At 33.5% G+C, this 22,020-nt stretch overlaps 1 protein-coding gene across 1 annotated transcript in view; it reads left to right on the top strand.

The window, feature by feature from the left end:
• MIX23 (mitochondrial matrix import factor 23) overlaps positions 1-13,424 on the top strand; it is a 28,717-nt gene extending 15,293 nt beyond the window's left edge. The window contains exons 3-5 of the mRNA XM_051985394.1: positions 984-1,130; positions 9,794-9,853; positions 13,139-13,424. Of these exons, the coding sequence (XP_051841354.1) occupies positions 984-1,130; positions 9,794-9,853; positions 13,139-13,189 (258 nt within the window). The 3' untranslated portion in view covers positions 13,190-13,424. The remainder of the gene's footprint in view (positions 1-983; positions 1,131-9,793; positions 9,854-13,138) is intronic.
• Positions 13,425-22,020: the final 8,596 nt, after the last annotated feature.

Raw genomic sequence — 22,020 nt, 5'->3', positions numbered from 1 at the left:
ATCTTTTATATGCTACTCATTTGTTCCTACCTCCTTGGGGACCCCTGAGGTACTCTCACAGATGTTTCACACCAACACAATACTCTTGGGTTTTGAAAGCTGTGAAAAATGTGCCATTCATATCTTGATTTTATATGTATATGGACACAATTTGAGAACCAGTGTTGTCTAGTGGATAGAGCACTGTGCTGAGGAGTCCAGAAAATCTGAATTCAGGTCCCATATGAAACATATTAAATGTGTGACTCTGTGCAAGGCACTAACCTAATAGTCCCAGGCAGCTCTCTAAGAGTGTAAATTATAGAAGAGTTGCAGATCTGTATTGGCAGAGTTTCCTTACCAGTAATTCCTCACAGCAATTAAATTATAGGTCTGGATAGCAATAATACTAATTCTGATAGTAATAATAGATGTAGACACTTGGACTCAAAGATCTGATCACCACAACACATTTTGATTATTCAGTGCTACCACTAGGTGCCAGCAAGGGAAGAAAAAATGAAAGATGAGGGAAGGGAAAAAATAACATTGGGAAGTATACCCAACAGTACCCTTCAAATGTCTCTTGCTCTTTCTTTTCCCCCTTTCTCCACCCAAAATAAGAAAAAATGATATGGGAAGAATTGGATAGAAAGAAGGGAAAGAAATGAATGCAGAGTAGCCAGATTAAGAAATAAGAACTATAAAAGCAAAGTGAAGAAGGGGGAAAGGAAGATAATGGAAGAAAAGAAGAATGACAGAAGCAAATTTTATAGAAGCAGAATTGGTTTTTCCACCCCAGGCTTTGATTATTACAGATCACCAAAACTTCCACATTTTTAACAACTTGATTTTTCTTGGCTTTTTTCTTCTTCTATAAATAAACATAATAGATTCAGCAAAATCTTCTATACTAAAAGGTTATTTAAAAATTCGTCTTGAAATTTAAAAATATTTTTAAAAAACTTTTTGTGGGTTCTTTTTTTTCTGCTTTTTTCTTTTAGTTGATGGAAGCTCATGCCAGCAGGGAGAAAGTAATAAAAAATTGCATAGCTCAGACGTCAGCAGTAGTAAAGACTCTTCGAGAACAAAGAGAGAAGGATTTGAACAATTTAACATTATTAAAGCAAATTAGAAAAGAGCAAACAAAGGTAAGTAGAGGCATACTTTTTTTTTTTCATCAACAGGTGTCAGCATTCCAGTAAATGGAAAGAAAGAATAAGACTTTAAACCCACAGACCTTGAAAACAACTAAAAAGTGTTTATAAGTGATTGTGTATGTAGAGTTATGTTTCTGATATCAATTCATAGATCATTTAAAGCAGTTTTCACAATGTGGTTTGGTGATTCCTTGGGATCCCCAGCAGACTTTAAGGGAATGTCTTCATAATAATGCTGGGACATTCTCATTTTTAACATGGTAAGTACTGATAAATGTAACACATATAAAGAAGAGCTTTTGAGAAAGTTCATAATAATGTTTAAGAATATGAAGGGGTTCTGAGACTCATAGTTTCAGAAGTGCTGATCTCAAGAAATAAGAGCTATATATATTAATTTTAATAAAGTGGTAACAAAGTAGCTATGTATATTTAACAAGAATTTTGTTGTTGTTTACTGTTGCATAGTTGGTTGTCACTATGTATTTTGTTCTTTTGGTTCTTTGCTTTGAATGGTTTTTTGCAAGTCTGTAGTTTTTGAGGGGGGTAAAGCATTAGTTTTATTAAGATGCAAATCGATTAACTAGTCTGTCTTTCTAGTAGCAGTAGAATTTCAGGGTTCGTGTCAATTAAAATAGTTTCCAGGGTGGAAGGAGGGTGTATTCTGAATTTTAAAACATGAGCCTCCCTTTGCAAAAACCCTTTGCCTGTTCAATGTTTCTTACTGTTCCTGACTTTTCATTCACTTTAATTAAGTATATTTGCTTCATAGATTCTGAAACACATTTAGTGACAGTGACAAAGCAAGCATGATGTAACTTTCATACCAGTATTTGAGTTATTTACTTGTTGTTGGAATATGCATTATCTAAAAGTCCTCGGGACAGATGGAAAGAAAGAATCATACATTAAACCCACAGACCTTGAAAACAACTAAAAAGTGTTTATAAGTGATTGTGTATGTAGAGTTATGTTTCTGATATCAATTCATAGATCATTTAAAGCAGTTTTCACAATGTGGTTTGGTGATTCCTTGGGATCCCCAGCAGACTTTAAGGGAATGTCTTCATAATAATGCTGGGACATTCTCATTTTTAACATGGTAAGTACTGATAAATGTAACACATATAAAGAAGAGCTTTTGAGAAAGTTCATAATAATGTTTAAGAATATGAAGGGGTTCTGAGACTCATAGTTTCAGAAGTGCTGATCTCAAGAAATAAGAGCTATATATATTAATTTTAATAAAGTGGTAACAAAGTAGCTATGTATATTTAACAAGAATTTTGTTGTTGTTTACTGTTGCATAGTTGGTTGTCACTATGTATTTTGTTCTTTTGGTTCTTTGCTTTGAATGGTTTTTTGCAAGTCTGTAGTTTTTGAGGGGGGTAAAGCATTAGTTTTATTAAGATGCAAATCGATTAACTAGTCTGTCTTTCTAGTAGCAGTAGAATTTCAGGGTTCGTGTCAATTAAAATAGTTTCCAGGGTGGAAGGAGGGTGTATTCTGAATTTTAAAACATGAGCCTCCCTTTGCAAAAACCCTTTGCCTGTTCAATGTTTCTTACTGTTCCTGACTTTTCATTCACTTTAATTAAGTATATTTGCTTCATAGATTCTGAAACACATTTAGTGACAGTGACAAAGCAAGCATGATGTAACTTTCATACCAGTATTTGAGTTATTTACTTGTTGTTGGAATATGCATTATCTAAAAGTCCTCGGGACAGATGGAAAGAAAGAATCATACATTACATTCAAAAAAGAGATCTCTTTTGAGTGATGCCTTAAGGACTGTATTTCTTTAAGTTCTTCATATTCATTATTTCTTATAGAGTAAATTGCATCATATGCTATAATTTGTACAACTCTTTCCCCCCCAGTTAGGAGTGCATAATTCATTTCCAATTTTTTTGCCTTTACATAACATCTTTATACAGATAAATCTTTTTACTCCTGTCTCTTTTATCCTTAAGAGATAAAATTAGCAATGAGGTTAATCAGCCAAAGAATGAGAATATTTTTGTAAGTTGTGATACAATTCCATATTACTTTAAGAAAAAAATGAAATTGCTCATAAGAATAGGTTCCCCATTGTATTTGCAAGTTTTCCAGCATTAAAAAAAAAATACTAACGTATATCACATAAGCTTGCTTTACTGTTATCAACTGTTGTTGATAGTGATGGTGAGTCAGTTAGCCTATTCATGCTGAAAAAGTTAGATATAACACTATTTCATTTGTTAATTGAGTGTAGCTAGTCTTATTTCAAAGATGTACAATCTATATATATTAATAATTTTAAATGCTTTTGCATTGTCTTAATGCTCTGTACAATTTTGCTTTGTTTTCATTTAAGGAACAAAAATTTCATTAGTATAGGGAATTGTTAGTGAGAAAACTCCCTTGACCATTACAAATCAATATAATTACTCTGCAGCTGAGATTTAGAAAATTGCACTGAGATTAAATGACCTGCCCTAGATCCTAGAGCTAGTATTTGTCTGAAATAGTACATGAACCCAGATTTCTTCCCTCCAAGGCTGGCCTTCCCACCACCATGCCATTCTGCCTCTTAGGAATTCTCAACTTTTAATGCGCAACTTTTTGCCATTTCTTTCTAGACACAATGTCATTCTAGGAATGTTCTGGTAATGTATAGATTCATTAATTGCTACATAAAAATTTGGAACAAGGTTTTTAGTGGTATAGTATAGAAAGACTTCCTGGGAGTTGCTCCAGTTAGATTTTTTTCTTAGTAGTCGAAATGATCATGAAAAATTCTAAATCTTGAGTCATTTTTTCACCTTAACATGTATAGTCATTACGTGATATTTGCCCTTCTTGATTAAAGATGTCTCTAAGTTCTGGATGTTTACCACTCTTCTTGGCAGTGACAGGAATAGAATAACCTTTTCAAAAAGAATGACACCCAAGTTGTTAGAATTGGCAGGTTCTCTACATTGTATCATCTGTATGGAGAAGATTTTTTTTTTTTTGCCTTTGTCTTTGCCTTATGGAGACAGAGCTATAATGACCTTCTTTTTTGAGCATAGCGATGTAGTTCAGTTTCTCCAAAAGTGTATCAATCAATTTATTGGTTGTTGGCCAAGACTCTCACATTTGAACTGGAATTTCGGATGTTGTCTAAAACTGTAATGTTGTCATTTCTGCCATTTTGCTTACCTCCTATAGAGGTAAAAATGAACCAGTACAAGACAGAACACCATTTTATATTTTTATCTGTGTTCATCTTGACCAAAGAATTCATTGGCTATTGGTCAGCCTTCTGACAATGAGCCTCTCTGTTTATCCAGGATGTTCTTCAGCAGCAGGCATAACTTGTGGCCAGAATTGACTTTTCAATCTTGTAGACCTTACCAGAATTTATAGTTTGAAGACCTAACTTTCAAGAAACTATTATGTCCATGTTGTGATAATAACTGTGGTAAGGTTGTTATAGTGGAGACATTATAGAATCTTGAGCACTTTGGGAGTGAAAGGGCGTTGGGAGAATACTGAAGTCTAAAGAGGTAAAATTAATAATAGTAAATATAGTTGGTTATTAGCACAGCTAGAATTAAAATACAGGTCTCTGTGTTCTTGTCACTTTACTGATCTTTTCATAGGAAAAGATAAATCCTATATTTAATCATGAAAATAAGAGGTACTTATCAGTTGTGGAATGGCTGAACAAATTATGATTTGCAAATATACAGATAGTATTGTGTCATATAAAATGAAAAAAAGGAATAGTTTCAGATAAATCTAAGATTTGTGTGAACTGATAGAGTAAAGTGAGCAGAACAAAAAATAATTTATACGATAACAACATTGTTTAAAAAAAAAGAACAACCACCAAGAAAAAAATTAAGAAATCTTTTCAGTGCAGTGACCAACCACAATTCTATAGGACTAATGGTGAAACATCTTACCTAACTCTTGACAGAGAGGTAATGAACTCAAGGTACAAAATGAAAATTGACTATGTATGTTAAATAAATTTTAGTTTAATTTAATTCTGATAATATGGAGTTTTCCTAAGACAAAATATACAAAATAAAATTGGTAACATTTTTTCTCACTAGTAATTCCCTAGAATTTTGTGTTAACATTTCAGTAAAAGGATCATCAATTTCACACATTCACTTTCCATAACATGTGTACCGTGGGTACAATACAGTTAATAAAATTCTTTAAACTTTTTTTTAACTTAAATCTTACTTTCTACTGTGTCAAGTGGCAGTATGAGGCTGTTATACTGTATGCTATATTGCTTCAAACCTCTCTATCTACGCTACCCTCTGAAAACCAAGGAGAAATTTATGGGGCTTTAGTCATTGCTATTATAAGATGCCAAGACTCACAAGGTCTTGATATTATTGCCAGTATTATATCTTGGTGGATAGCATTGGGACATCATGAAGGACACACCAGCTTGATAATAATCCATCAGCAAATGTCTACTTCATGGCATCATTTGAAGATCTTAAAAGTCTCAAGAATACTGGAGCATAGTTGTAAAACATCTAGTATGATACTAGCCACTCCCCAAATTTGTGTGCATTATGTCCCTCTTTTTTCTCATGTGTCGTGTTGCAAAAGAAAACCAATTAAAAACTCCCCAAAGAATAATAAAGTTAATAAAGTATACATCAATTTTCATTTAGATTCTATCATTTCTTTCTCTAGAGGTGGATAGCATCTAACATCATAAGTCCTTTGGAATTATCTTAGATCATTGTATTGTTCAGAATAGCTAAGTCACAATTGGTTATTGTACAATATTGCTGTTACTGTGTACAGTGGTTTGGTTCTTCTCTGTGCAAACTTGTGTGCATTATGTCCTCTTTTTTCTCATGTGTTGTGTTGCAAAAGAAAACCGATTAAAAACTCCCCAAAGAATAATAAAGTTAATAAAGTGTACATCAATCTACATTTAGATTCTGTCATTTCTTTCTCTAGAGGTGGATAGCATCTAACATCATAAGTCCTTTGGAATTATCTTAGATCATTGTATTGTTGAGAATAGCTAAGTCACAATTGATTATTGTACAATATTGCTGTTACTGTGTACAGTGTTTTGGTTCTTCTCTGTGCTCATTTCATTTTGCATCAACTTATATTAGCCTTCCTGGGCTTTTCTGAAACTATCTTTTTTGTCATTTCTTATAGTACAATAATATGCCACACCTTGTTTATTCATTCCCCAATTGTTGGACATTCCCTCTATTTCCTAAGTCTTTGCCATTACAAAAAGAGCTGCTATAAATATTTTTTTTGTGCAAATAGGATATTTTTCCCTTTTAAAGATATCTTTGGAATACAGATCTAGCAATGGTATTTTTATTGACAAAACATAAGCATGGGTAATTTTTCAACATTGACCCTTGCAAAAACTTCTGTTTCAACTTTTCCCCTCCTTCCCTTCACCCTCTCCCCTAGATGATAGGTAGTCAATGGTATTTTTTTTTGTTTGCTTCTCTTATCATTTTCTATTAAAGCTTTTACTTTTTAAAACATATGCATAGATAATTTTCAGCATTCAAATTTTTTCCCTCCCTTCCCCCATCTCCTTCCTAGATGACATTACTTCAATATATGTTAAACATGTGCATTTCTTCTATACATATTTCCACAATTATCATGATGCACAGGAATGATCAAAAAGGAATAAAATGAGAAAGAAAACAAAATTTGCAATGGTATTGTTGGATCAAAGGATATGCCATTTTATAGCTCTTTGGGCATAGTTCCATTGCTTTCCAGAATGATTGGATCAGTTCATAACTCTACCAACAATGCTTTGGTGTCTTAATTTTTCCACCTCTCTTCCATCATTTGTCATTTTCTTTTCTGTCATTTTAGCCAATCTGAGATGAGAGTTGGTATCTCAGAGTTGTTTTGATCTGCAGTTCTCTAATCAATAGTGATTTACAGTATTTTTTCATATGACTACAGTTAGCTGTGATTTCTACTTCTGAAAATCCATCTATTCATATTCTTTTACTAACTATCTGCCACCCTGCTTGATTTCAGTTCCACAAACAAGATTTCCCTTTTCCACCCTACTCTGCTTTGTACTAACTAGTATCTCTCACTCCATTTTCCTCCTCCCTTTCATAATGTCTCCTCATTTACATTGTAAGCTCCTTGAGGGCAGGGGCTGCCTTTTTATTAATTGTAGTCATGCATATTACTGTGTCTGGACCGTATAATAAATGTTAATTGGATTGAATCAGGAATGTTTCCAGGACTGGAGAAGGATAGAAGTCCATGAAATCGGGAGTTACATGCACACAGGATTACAAAATTTTATTGATCAGTTAGATAAAGACCCTTGGCCAAAGATAGATATGCAGGTACAGTAGCATCTCCTCAGCAATAATCTATAAAGATATTTTGTATCTTTATTTGATATTTGACATAAATATCAAATCCTGATATTTTCTGGGACTTCCTAGTGGAAAGAAATAAGGATGAAAAAATTCTGAGAGAATCGTAATTGTCTAGGATTACTCTATGAGCCACGGTTCAAATTCCTCTTGTCCCAGACTGCTGTTTGCTGGGAAATTCATTGTATGTAGTGATAGATGGCACAATTCAAGTTTACACATTATACACATTTACACATTCTGGTCAATGATTACTTCAGCAAAGTAATGTATTCCTTTAAAATGTTATTGCTCTTAATCAACTCTTGTTCATGCCTTGAACCAGTTAAAAAACTAAACAAAGGTTCATGTTTATGTCTCTCCTTCCACCCCCTGAATAATTTTCTACCTCCAGTTGTGATGAGGAAGTATATTTGCTTTTATTTTTTTTTCTCCTGATCTCTTTTCCCAAATACCTCCCTCTACCTCCAGAAGCAGTAACTCTGAGAGTTCTATAAAAGTCACTGAAGGAAAGAGGGGTAGAAAGTGGGTTCAAAGGAACTTTTTTGTTGAAAGTTGCAGGGAAAAGAAGGATTAAAGCACTCCTTCATAATTTTCAGTTACATTTCCCTACATCAGGGGCTTCTAAGGTTTTCAATAATGGGCCATATGCTGTGGCACTGGTTGAAAACATGTTTGCTTTTTCAATGGTATTTTATTTTTCCAAACACATGCACAGATAGTTTTCAGCATTCATTTTTGTGAGACTTTGCATTCCAAATTTTCCTCCTTATCTTTTCCCTCCCAAGGACAGCAGCTAATCTGATGCAGGTTAAATATACGTAATTCTTTTAAACATATTTCCATACTTGTCATATTGTGCAAGAAAATGTAGACCAAAAGGGAAAAAAAAAAAACATGAGAAAAAAATAAACAAAAAGATGAAGATACTATGTTCTCTCTGGATGTGGATGACATTTTCCAATGCAAGTCTATTGGAATTGCCTTGATTCATTGCATTGTTGAGAAAAGTCAAGTTCATCACAGTTGATCAACACATAATCTTGTTACTGTGTACGGTATTGAGATGTCAATATTGATTCAACCATTCTGGGAAACAGTTTTGTATTATGGGTTAAAAAGCTACTAAGTATTCATACTTTTTGATCCATTGGTCTCATTATTGGATTTTTGCAATAGGAAGATTGTTGGCAACAAAAAACGTCCAAATATGCAAAAACATTCATATGCATTAGATTTATGTATATAAACCCATGATCTCATTAATATGAGTAATCTCAAGAGATGCAAAGAATATCCCATTTATATGTATTTGTAATAACAAAAACCAAAACCACTTGAACAAAGTAATATATCTGTAAATTGAAAAATGGATGGTTATGGTCTATGCATATATTAATATGAACATATTAAGAGATATATAAGACAAATATGAATTATTCACAGAATTGTGGAAAGACTTAGGTGATCCGGGAATGAGGAAAGCAGAAACAAAAACAAACAAAAAAAAATAATTTAAGTGAAGACAATCCTAAATGGCAACAAAACTCAGAACAAATGCAATGAACAGCATTGGTATCATCCTTTCTGTTAAATAGTAAACTACAAATATGGGATGTGACTTAGTATGTAAGTTATTGCAACCTCTTTTAGGCAATTTTGTTTACTTGTTTGGGAGGTTGGTCTGTTTGGATGTCTGTCATTTAAAATCAAAATATATCAATGTTATATAATCAGAAATTTGTGAATAGAATCATTAATTTAATTAAATGATTATGATTATTATAATTTTATATGATTTATATAATTATATATTGGTATGGTGATTATAATTAAATTATTAAAATGATTCATAATTCAAGCTTGCTAGCCGACACTGGGTCATGTTGGTATTGGCAATAAAGCTACCCAGGTAGTTTTTAAAAATTGCTACATTTTTCAGGTGAGATGCATTTGACTCCAGAATCTAGACCTTGCATTCATGGCAATAATCTTACAGTCCATCAACTTCATCCTGGCCACAGCAGCAATTTACTTGCATGATTTCTCCTATTTGTTTCAATGGAATCTGCTAAAAGGAAGGAAATTGTATTAGTAAATATGGTAAAATAAACTAGAAAATATAAACATTTAAGAAACAAATATTTCATGTTTTATAAATTAAAAGTTTAGTTTCATGTAAATGTTCTTTGATCTAGATATTTTAATTTTAGCTTTTATAACTTCATTTGTCATTACCTGTTTTTTTTTCCCCCTACAGTTGAAATGGATGCAGTCAGAACTGAATGTTGAAGAAGTAGTAAATGATCGGAGCTGGAAGGTACTACACACTGTGATCTTTGTTCTACTTGCTCTGTTGTTTTTTGTTAGTTGACAGTTCTCTATTTTAGTCTGGCATGATCGCAAAACAGGGAATGAACTGACTATCCTGAAACAGCAAAGTCAGAGAGAGAAACATTAAAGAATAAGAGCCTTGTTGCTTTGAAGAGGGAAGAAGATATGTGAGACTGGATTTTTCTCTCACTTAGGGTGGAAAAACAATAAATACTTCTAAGCCCAACCTCACAGCTGATTGGCATGGAAGTTTTACCCTTGCTATTTCAGATCTGGGTTCTTTCCCCTTTAGGCAGTTCCCATGGTTTCCCCATATTAGTTCTATACAGAATGTGAACATGATGGACTTTAGTTCCCTTTTAGCTCATAATTTCTGAGCTCAAGTGATCCACTAGCCTTAGCCCCCTCAGCAGGATGTATCCTCACACTTTGTTGTGGTGCAATTTTTGTAACATTCTTGGCACTAATTTAAATTTTAGCTAATAAGAATATCTATTTTATTACAAATGTGAACAGCTTGATGTCATAGAAAACTTTATTGATTAGCCTTTTTCATCAGAGATGAATGACCTTTCTGAAACTTACTTCATAAATAATCACTCTATCATGGCTCCTTATTCTCCAGTATATATGATTATAAAACGTAGGTTCAAATTAATACCAATACAAACCTATCCTTACTAAAGCTCCGAAGGGTTTGTTTTTTGTTTTTTTTTTGGTTTGTTTTTATTGAAAATATTCATTACTTATTCAAAGGCTACCTTGAAATATTTTTTTTTTTTTGAGGCTTGGCATATAGACATAGGCTAACATTCTTCTTTAACCAGGTTAGCATTGCTTAATTTCTAAGCCAAATTTTTCTCCAGTATCATAGCAGCTCATATTTACCACTATTACCAGAAAAGGGCTCTAGTTATGGACTTGGAATGAGAAGACCAGCTTCTAGTCCTGTCTTGTCTCTTATTCACTGTATGAACCTCGGACAAAACACTTAGCCTCTTTTTGCTTCAGTTTCATGGGACTTCTTCAAAGTAATGTATATATTTTTATTTTATTTATTCTTTTTTTGGAGAATGGATTTCCCAATAGTATTTTGTTTTTCCAAAAACAGACATAATTTTCACTTCATTTTTTGTAAGACTCTGTTCCTAATTTTTTTCCCTCCTTCCCTTGCCTTTCCCCTTCCCAAGACAGCAAGCAATCTGATATAGAAAACAATGTTTTTAATTATGTAAAACAAACAGAATTACCAAGGATTAAATTATATACATTGAAATAGTTATTGTAATATTTAAAAAATAAGTTGATAGACCTTCAGGAAGAAACACTATAGTAAGTAATTTGACTCTCCTTCCTTAGAGTTCTAATATTCTGTGATTAAAGAGCTAAAGATTGGGGGCAAAAATATCTTCATTTAAAATGAATTACAGTATGACATATTAATTCCTTAAATTGAAGATAATAAGGAAATATAAGAGCAATATAATTCTTACCTCATGCTTATGTTGCATTCTTCTCTCACTTCCCTGCAGACTACCCTATGCTCTAGTCAGTTAGTGAATAAACTTTTATCAAGTGCCTGCTCTGTCCTAAGTGCTAGATAATAATAAAAAGCAAAAAACATATCCTTCTCAAGGTGTTCACAGTCTGCTGAGGGCAATAATGTACCAATAACTATGTACACATAAGTTTGTATAGGACAGATTACAGATAATCAACTGAGAGAGGACTCTGGAATGAAAAGGGCAGGGAAGGTTGGCTCAAAAAAGATTTCCTGTAGAAAGTAGAATTTTTAGCTGAGGCTTGAAGGGAAGCCAGGAAAGCTAGGAGGCCGAGTTGAGAGAAACAATTCCAGTGGGCACAGAGGACAGCTGGTAAAAATGTCCAGAGGTAGGAGACGAAGGAACTTATCTGAGAAGCAACAAAGAAGCCAGTGCTGCTGTATCTCAGGATCAGAGGGGACCAGGTTAAGAAGGACTTTGAACTCTAATTTGTTGTTTTTCCAAATAGAGGATTTTATATTGGATCTTGGAAGCGATCGGGATTTTTTTTTCACATAGGGAAATAGCATGATCATTTGAGCTTTAGGAAGAGCATTTTGACATCAGTCTTAGATATAGGCCACCCACTATCTAACTGCTTCCCTTGTACTTTCCTGAATCTCTGCTTTTACTATTGAGTCCTCTTTTCTGAATACCTCTCTCCTTTTTTTGCCTTATTCAAGACTTAGCTTATTCTGTACTACTGACATTTGTACCTCTTGATTACCTTTATCATCAAAGATGACCTTCCCAAATTTTCGTTTATAATTGCCCTTAACCCATTTGTATATGAATTGTTTTTTCTGTGGTTAGGAAAGGGGGGAAATTATTTCTAATAATAAAAATGCTTTATTGTTAATGACATTCCTTAAGTCATTTTTTTCCTTTAAAAAAAATTAAGCATTGTACAAGTATCATGCAGTTACTATATATGAATAACATCTTTTCCGAGTTCATTTGCAAATGACAGACTGAACAATATGCTTAAAGGATTTCATGTTCATGAGAAAGCACTGTAGCTTTGTCAACCAAATACTACAAATATGGTATATTATCAGTATGGAAGTAGACTTTTATCAAATTGAGCTATAATAGCTATTAGTGTCTATCAACAGGTACCATTCTTAAAAGAAAATAATTACATCAGGAAAATAAAACTGCTCAGTCTCAAATTCTACATTTGTATTAATTTTAATTAAAATTATATTCTATTTAATTGTATAAAATCTCTAGGATATGTTACTGAGTAAATTGTCTATATAGTTTTTTTTTCTTTGAGATTTCTTACATAGATTACAGTATTTACTTGGATATTATTGATTCCTGTTTGTTTGCTCCTCCCCCCAAAACATTTAAACACACACACACACACACACACACACACACACACACACACACATACTTCATGAATCAGTTGGAATTAATTAATAAAGAAACTTTTTTACTAAGGAAACATTTTCTAAGTCTATGAAACTGGAACAAAGATATTTTTTAAAATAGTATTTTATTTTTCCAAATACATGCAAAGATAGTTTCAACAATTTGCCTTTGTAAAACTTTGTGTTCCAAATTTTTCTCCCTCTCTTCCCCACTTTCCCCTCATAGCAATCCAATTTAGGTTAAACATGCTACAGAATATTTTTCTTATACAATCAATATTTCTTTTCATTTGAGTCACTAGTTTTACAGAAGACAACTCAATGACTTTTGTTTTTGTTTCAAATAACTAGGTATTTAATGAACGCTGCAGAGTTCACTTCAAGCCTCCAAAGAAGGAATAAAGAAGAATACTAAAGGAGACAGTCATATCCTAAGAGCTGAGCAAGACAGACAAAGGAAGGGCAGGGTGCTTAGAAGGATGATTTCTGAGCCAACAGACCTTTTGTTGATTTCAGGCCCACTACGCCAAGACCTCAAATATAAATAATTCTAATAATTATGGAGAAATCAACTGCTATTTTATACTGAATCTGTGGAAAAAATGTTTTGTAACTATTAAAATAATTTTCAGACTGAGTGTACATCTTTTATTTTCCATATTGAAGTAGTGAATTCCCTTTAAAGAAGTATTAATACGATTTCAATAGATGAAACTTATTCACTTTTGTGTTATACTTATTTTGTGTGGGGAAACAATAGGATGGAATGTTGAACATCGTTTGAGATATTGAGAGTTTGAACCTGATATTTGAATTTATCCTTTTATTTTTACAAGAATTTGCTGGTCAGTGATAGACCAGCCAATAATTAAAGTAGTCCTGTAAAACTCAAAGTACAGAATGTCCAAGCTGGTAGTCTTTCAAAATCATCAAATCCAATTAGAGTGCCCTTGTTCCTTACTTGTTGTGATCTTTGGTCAGAGTATTTAAATTCTTTGTCCAATTCTTCACTTCAGCATGTTGTGTAAAAGGCAATTGATTATATTGCTTATTTTATAGGGACCGATTCCCTTCATTTTATAGATAAGAAAAGTGCAGTCTTGAGAGACTACAAGTGACTTCTATAGGACAACACTAGTGAATGGTAGGATTTTATTTCAAATTCAGGTTCTTTCTACTCTACAGAATGGGGTATCAAGCTCAAAAAGGAACATATCCCTGCCTGCTTCATTATTGATTTAGAAAACAAATTAACATTGTATTGCATTATATTTTTTATTTATTTTGTTAAACATTACATTTTAAACTAAAATTGACACTTGCTCTACGATACAGCTAGAGATGTGAGCTGGAAGTTAGGTAAAAGGTTACTTGTCCTGAGAGTCCATTACCTTTGTCCAGAGCTGGGTAACTTGTTTCCCCTAGGTCCCCTTAGAGACATGGTTGTTAATTGTACTGTTCAAAAGCTCTTTAAGTTTTTCAAAGGTTTGGTTGGTTGGTTGTTTTTTACAGTGATGTTATCCTTGTATAAATTGTTCTCCAGCTCCTGCTCACTTTATTCTGTGACAGATCATATTATCCAATATTCTTTGGAATATTTTTTCAAAATTTGTTTAGCTATTTATTACCCAATTGTCTTAAGAGGAAATTTAAGACACCATTTTTCCCCCCTTTTCTTTCTTTTTTTTAATTAAAGCTTTTTATTTATGCATGTGTGATTTTTCCAATATTGACCTTTGGAAAATCTTTTGTTCCAAATTTTCCCCTCCTTACCTCCATCTCCTCCCCTAGCTGGCAGGTAGTCCAATACATGTTAATTATGTTAAAATACATGTTAAATCTAATATATATACCTATTTATATAGTAATCTTGCTGCACAAGAAAAATCCGATCAAGAAGGAAGGAAAAAAAAATGCAGGCAAATAACAGAATGAGAATGCTATGTTATGGTCCACACTCTTGTTCCCACGGTTCTCTCTCTGGATGTAGATGACTCTTCATCACTGAACAATTTAGAATTGGTTTAAATCATCTCATTGTTGAAGAGAGCCACGTCCATTAGAATTAATCATCGTATAATCTTGTCGTGTATAATGATCTCCTAGTTCTGTTCATTTTACTCGGCATCAGTTCATGTAAGTCTCTCCAGGCCTCTCTGAAATCATCCTGCTGGTCATTTACAGAACAATAATATTCCATAGCATTCATATGCCATAATTTATTCAGCTATTCTCTAATCGATGGGCATCCATTCAGTTTCCAGTTTCTTACCACTATGAAAAGGGCTGCCATAAACATTCTTGCATATACAGGTCCCTTTCCCTCCTTTAAATTCTCTTTGGGATGTAAGCCCAGTAGTAGCACTGCTGGATCAAAGGGTTTGCACAGTTTGATAACTTTTTGAGCATGGTTCCAAACTGCAATCCAGAATGGTTGGATTTGTTCACAACTCCACCAACAATGCATCAGTGTTCCAGTTTTCCCACATCCCTTCCAACATTCATCATAATCTTCATGTCATCTTAGTCAATCTGACAGGTGTGTAGTGGTATCTCAGTTGTCTTAATTTGCATTTCTCTGATCAATAGTGATTTGGAGCACCTTTTCATGTGACTACAAATTTCAATTTCTTCATCTGAAAATTATTCATATCCTTTGACCATTTATCAATTGAAGAATGGTTTGATTTTCTATAAACTTGAGTCAATTCTCTCTATATTTTGGAAATGAGGCCTTTATTAGAATCTTTGACTGTAAAAATATTTTCCAAGTTTATTTACTTCCCTTCTAATCTTGTCTGCATTTTTTGTCCAAAAACATTTTAACATAATATAATCAAAATTATATATTTTGTGATCAGTAATGGTCTCTATTTCTTTGGTCACAAATTCCATCCTCCTCCACAAATCAGAGGTAAAGTATCCTGTGTTCTTCTAATTTGTTTATATCATTGTCTATGTCTAGATCATGAACCCATTTCGACCTAATCTTGGTATACAGTGTGGGTCTATGCCTACTTTCTGCCATACTAATTTCTAGTTTTCCCAGCAGTTTTTGTCAGTGAATTCTTATCCCAAAATCTGGGGTCTTTGGGTTTGTCAAATACTAGATTGCTATAGTTTTTGACTATTTCGTCCTGTGAACCTAACTTATTCCACTGATTGATTATTCTGTTTCTTAACTAGTACAGATGGTTTTCATGACTGCTGCTTTATAATATAGTTTTAGGTCTGGCACATTTAGGCCACATTCATTTGCTTTTTTTTTCCCATTAATTCTTTTGAAATTCTTCACCTTTTGTTTTTCCAGATGAATTTTGTTGTTATTTTTTCTAGTTCAGTAAAATGGTTTCTTGGGAGTTTGATTGGTATAGCACTAAATAAATAGATTAGTTTAGGTAGTGTTGTCATCTTTATTATATTCACTTGACCTGTCCAAGAGCACTTGATATTTTTCCAGTTGCTTAGATCTGACTTTATTTGTGTAGAAAGTGTTTTGTAGTTTTGCTCATATAGTTCCTGGCTTTCCCTTGGCAGATAGTTTCCCAAATATTTTATACTATATACCATATGGTTATTTAAAATGGAATTTCTCTTTGTATCTCTAGCTGTTGGATTTTGTTTGTGATGTATAAGAGTGCTGATGATTTATGCACTACTTTACATTCTAGTGCTTCTTGGTCCTCCCTGATTTTATTACCCTTTCCAGGATTAGAAGGTTTTGCTAGCAGCTATACCCTCTCCTGTATTATCCTTTCTCTCTTTATTTCTCTATCCCCACTGGTTTTCCTGTGTTGTATTTTTGTATTTCTACACCAAAATTTGTTTGTATTTAACTCATCTTTGTTCATTTCAGATAAAGTTAAAATCTGAGAAAAAAGATAAAGCCTTTTTCAGACCTTATCTTCTAATCCTTTTTTTTTCACTCCTTTGTTCATTTCAGATAAAGATCAAAGAAAAAAATAAACTCTCTTAAAAAGGGTTTATATCCTCTAATTCCTCCTATTTTAAGGAAAGATAACTCTATTCATTTCAGTTAAAGATAAGAATCTGAGGACTCTGCTCATCCATCCCTTCTTCCATTTTTGTATGTTCTTTTGCTTACTCCAGTTACAGAAATTACAAGTGATAGCTTCTTCTTTCCCGTACAGGAATCCCTTCACTACTATGTATTTTCACTTTTCTGCCTTCTCTAAGCCCTCAGAACAGAACTCCCACCCAAGAGTAGGGCTCCTTTGAAACTTTGAAGTTCAGAGCCCTGGATCCTCAGGGACCGATAGAAGAGACCTCTACTTGTTGAGTATCATATGATGATTTCTGGTTGATCTGAACTGACCATTGCAACTTCCTGTGGTTTTCTGGGTTCCTACCCTAGGGATTTCTCACCGGAAATCTTTGCTCTTCCTGTTTCAGGACACAAACTCTTGTAGGCTAAATGTGCCCGAGATCTGATCTCACTATTTTTTATTTTGCTGGAGTAGCCCACAGCCCATGGGCTACTGGCTAACTTTTTGTGCAGTTCTAAAATGAAAGAGGTTATATTTGGATGGAATAATCGTACATGAGAACTCTGCAGTCCTGTTCCAACAGCGATCTTGGCAGATTAGACTTACAAACAGAACACATTTCGCATTTGTCTACTTGATAAATAACTATGAACTCTCCTATCCTGCTACCACCTCATGGTTAAGTGGCTAGCATTGCTAGAAGCACTGGCCTCTGTATTGCCCTTCTCTGTGTTGAGAAGTGCCCGAAACACATTTAAAACAGGAAGATACATACAGAGTAAAGGTAAAAGGCTGGAGTAGAATCTATTATGCTTCAGGTGAAGTCAAAAAAGCAGGGATCCTTATCTCAGATCAAGCAAAAGCAAAGATTGATCTAATTAAAAGAGATAAGGAAGGAAACTATATCTTGCTTAAGGGTACTATAGACAATGAAGCAATATCAGTATTAAACATATATGCACCAAGTGGTATAGCATCTAACTTCCTTAAAGAGAAGTTAAGAGAGTTGCGAGAAGAAATAGACAGCAAAACTATAATAGTGGGAGATCTCAACCTTGCACTCTCAGATTTAGATAAATCACAAAACAAATAAAGAAATTAAAGAGGTAAATAGAATATTAGAAAAATTAGGTATGATAGATCTCTGGAGAAAACTGAATGGTGACAGAAAGGAGTATACTTTCTTCTCAGCAGTTCATGGAACCTACACAAAAATTGGCCATATATTAGGACATAAAGACCTCAAAATTAAATGCAGGAAGGCAGAAACAGTAAATGCTTTCTTTTCAGATCACAATGCAATAAAAACTACATTCAACAAAAAAGTTAGGTGTAAATAGACCAAAAAGTAATTGCAAACTAAATAATCTCATCTTAAAGAATGATTGGGTGAAACAGCAAATTATAGACACAATTAATAATTTCAATCAAGATAATGACAACGGTGAGACATCATATCACAATTTATGGGATGCAGCCAAAGCAGTAATAAGGGGAAATTTTATATCCTTAGAGGCTTACTTGAATAAAAGAGAAAAAGAGAAGATCAATGAATTGGGCCTGCAATTTAAAAAGTTAGAAAAAGACCAAATTAAAAACCCCCAATCAATTACTAAACTTGAAATTCTAAAATTAAAAGGAGAAATTAATAATATAGAAAATAAAAATACTATTGAACTAATAAATAAAACTAAGAGTTGGTTTTATGAAAAAACCAATAAAATCGATAAACCTGATAAAATCTGATTAGAAAAAGGAGAGAGGGAAATCAAATTAGCAGTCTTAAAAATGAAAAAGGAGAACTTTCCACTGATGAAGAGGAAATTAAAGAAATAATAAGGGGTTACTTTGCCCAACTTTATGCCAATAAATTTGATAACCTAAGCGAAATGGATGACTACCTCCAAAAATATAGGCTCCCCAGATTATCAGAGGAGGAAGTAAATTGCTTAAATAGTCCCATTTCAGAAAAAAAAATAGAACAAGCTATTAATCAACTCCCTAAAAGAAAAAATCCCTGGGACCAGATGGATTTACATGTGAATTCTACCAAACATTCAAAGAACAATTAGCCCCAATGCTTTATAAACTATTTGAAAAAATAGGGAATGAAGGAGTCCTACCAAATTCCTTTTATGATACAGACATGGTACTGATACCTAAACCAGGTAGGTTGAAAACAGACAAAGAAAATTATAGACCAATCTCCCTAATGAATATTGATGCTAAAATCTTAAATAAGATATTAGCAAAAAGACTACAGAAAATCATCCCCAGGATAATACACCACGATCAAGTAGGATTTATACCAGGAATGCAGGGCTGGTTCAATATTAGAAAAACTATCAGTATAATTGGCCATATTAATAATCAAATTAACAAAAACCATACGATCATCTCAATAGATGCAGAAAAAGCATTTGATAAAATTCAACATCCATTCCTATTAAAAACTCTTGAGAGTATAGGAATAAATGGACTCTTTCTTAAAATAATCAGTAGCATCTATTTAAAACCAACAGTAAGCATCATATGTAACAGGGACAAACTACAACCATTCCCAATAAGATCAGGAGTGAAACAAGGTTGCCCACTATCACCGTTACTATTTAATATTGTATTAGAAATGCTAGCTTTGGCAATAAGAGTTGAGAAAGAGATTAAAGGAATAAGAATAGGCAATGAGGAAACCAAATTATCACTCTTTGCTGATGATATGATAGTATACTTAGAGAACCTCAGAGACTCTACTAAAAAGTTATTAGAAACAATCCACATCTTCAGCAAAGTTGCAGGGTATAAAATAAAGCCACATAAGTCATCAGCATTCTTATATATCACTAACAAAACCCAACAGTTAGAGATACAAAAAGAAATTCCATTTAAAGTAACTACTGATTGTGTAAAATATTTAGGAATCTATTTGTCAAGGGAAAATCAGAAACTTTATGAGCAAAACTACAAAACACTTTGCACACAAATTAAGTCTGATCTAACCAACTGAAAAAATATTAAATGCTCTTGGATTGGGCGAGCAAGTATAATAAAGATGACAATACTATCTAAATTAATTTATTTATTTAGTGCTATACCAATCAGACTCCCAAAAAACTACTTTGATGAACTAGAAAAAATAACAACAAAGTTCATATGGAAAAACAAAAGGTCAAGAATTTCAAGGGAATTAATGAAAAAAAAAAATCAAATGAAGGTGGCCTAGCTGTACCAGATCTAAAATTATATTATAAAGCAGCAGTTACTAAAACCATCTGGTATTGGCTAAGAAATAGACTAGTTGATCAATGCAATAGGTTAGGTTCAAAGGACAAAACAGCCAATAACTTTAATAATATACTGTTTGACAAACCCAAAGACCCCAGTTTCTGGGATAAGAATGCACTATTTGACAAAAATTGGTGGGAAAATTGGAAATTAGTATGGCAGAAACTAGGCATCAACCCACACTTAACACCGTACACCAAGATAAGGTCAAAATGGGTTCATGACCTAGGCATAAAGAATGAGATTATAAATAAATTGGAAGAGCATAGGATAGTTTGCCTCTCAGACCTGTGGAAGAGAGGAATTTATGACCAAAGAAGAACTAGAGATCACTATTGACGACAAAATAGAAAATTTTGATTATATCAAATTGAAAAGTTTTTCTACAAACAAATCAAATGCAGACAAGATTAGAAGGGAAACAATAAACTGGGAAAACATTTTTTACAATCAAAGGTTCTGATAAAGGCCTCATTTCCAAAATATATAGAGAATTGACTTTAATTTATAAGAAATCAAACCATTCTCCAATTGATAAATGGTCAAAGGATATGAACAGACAATTCTCAGATGAAGAAATTGAAACTATTTATAGACATATGAAAATATGCTCCAAATCGTTATTAATCAGAGAAGTACAAATTAAGACAACTCTGAGATACCACTACACACCTGTCAGATTGGCTGGAGTGACAGGGAAAGATAATGTGGAATGTTGGAGGGGATGTGGGAAAACAGGGACACTGATACATTGTTGGTGGAATTGTGAACACATCCAGCCATTCTGGAGAGCAATTTGGAACTATGCTCAAAAAGTTATCAAACGGTGCATACCCTTTGATCCAGCAGTGTTTCTACTGGGCTTATACCCCAAAGAGATAATAAAGAAGAGAAAGGGACCTGTATGTGCCAAAATGTTTGTGGCAGCCCTGTTTGTAATGGCTAGAAGCTGGAAAATGAATGGATGCCCATCAACTGGAGAAAGGTTGAGTAAATTCTGGTATATTAACGTTATGGAATATTATTGTTCTGTAAGGAATGACCAGCAGGATGAATACAGAGAGGACTGGTGAGACTTACATGAACTGATGCTAAGTGAAATGAGCAGAACCAGGAGATCATTATACACCTCAACAATGATACTGTTTGAGGATGTATTCTGGTGGAAGTGGATCTCTTCGATAAAGAGAGCTAACTCAGTTTCAATTGATCAAAGATGGGCAGAAGCAGCTACACCCAAAGAAAGAACACTGGGAAATGAATATAAACTGCTTGCATTTTTGTTTTTCTTCCCGGACTATTTATACCTTCTGAATTCAATTCTCCCTGTGCAACAAGAAAACTGTTCGGTTCTACACACATATATTGTATCCAGGATATACTGTAACCTATTCAATATGTAAAGGATTGCTTGCCATCTGGGGGAGGGGGTAGAAGAAGGGAGGGGGAAAATTGGAACAGAAGAGAGTGCAAGGGATAATGCTATAAAAAATTACCCTGGCATGGGTTCTATCAATAAAAATTCTGACCTCAAACACTTAACACTTCCTGGCTGTGTGAACCCCAAGTGCCTCAGCAAAAAATCCCCCAAAAAGCAAAAAACCAAGGAAAAAAAGTAAAAATAACATGCTTCAATCTACATTCAGACTTCATAGTTCTTTTTCTGGATGCGTTCAGCATTTTCCATCACAAGTCTATTGGAATTGTCTCAAATCTTTGCATTGCTGAGAAGAGCCAAGTCTATCATAGTTGGTCATCACACAATGTTGCTATTATTACATACAATGTTCTCCTGGTTCTGCTTACTTCAGTAAGCATCAGTTCATGCAAATCTTTCCAGTTTTTTTCTGAAAAGTTCTTTTTTCCTTGGTTTTTTGCTTTTTGGGGGATTAGTCAAGCAAAACAAATTCCTATTTTGTCTGTTTCTTAAAATCTGTATCATTC

The sequence above is a fragment of the Antechinus flavipes genome, chromosome 3, assembly GCF_016432865.1.
Source record: "Antechinus flavipes isolate AdamAnt ecotype Samford, QLD, Australia chromosome 3, AdamAnt_v2, whole genome shotgun sequence".
NCBI lineage: Eukaryota > Metazoa > Chordata > Mammalia > Dasyuromorphia > Dasyuridae > Antechinus > Antechinus flavipes.
Note: the sequence above shows the minus strand (reverse complement) of the source record. Positions and strands in the feature narration are given on the sequence as shown.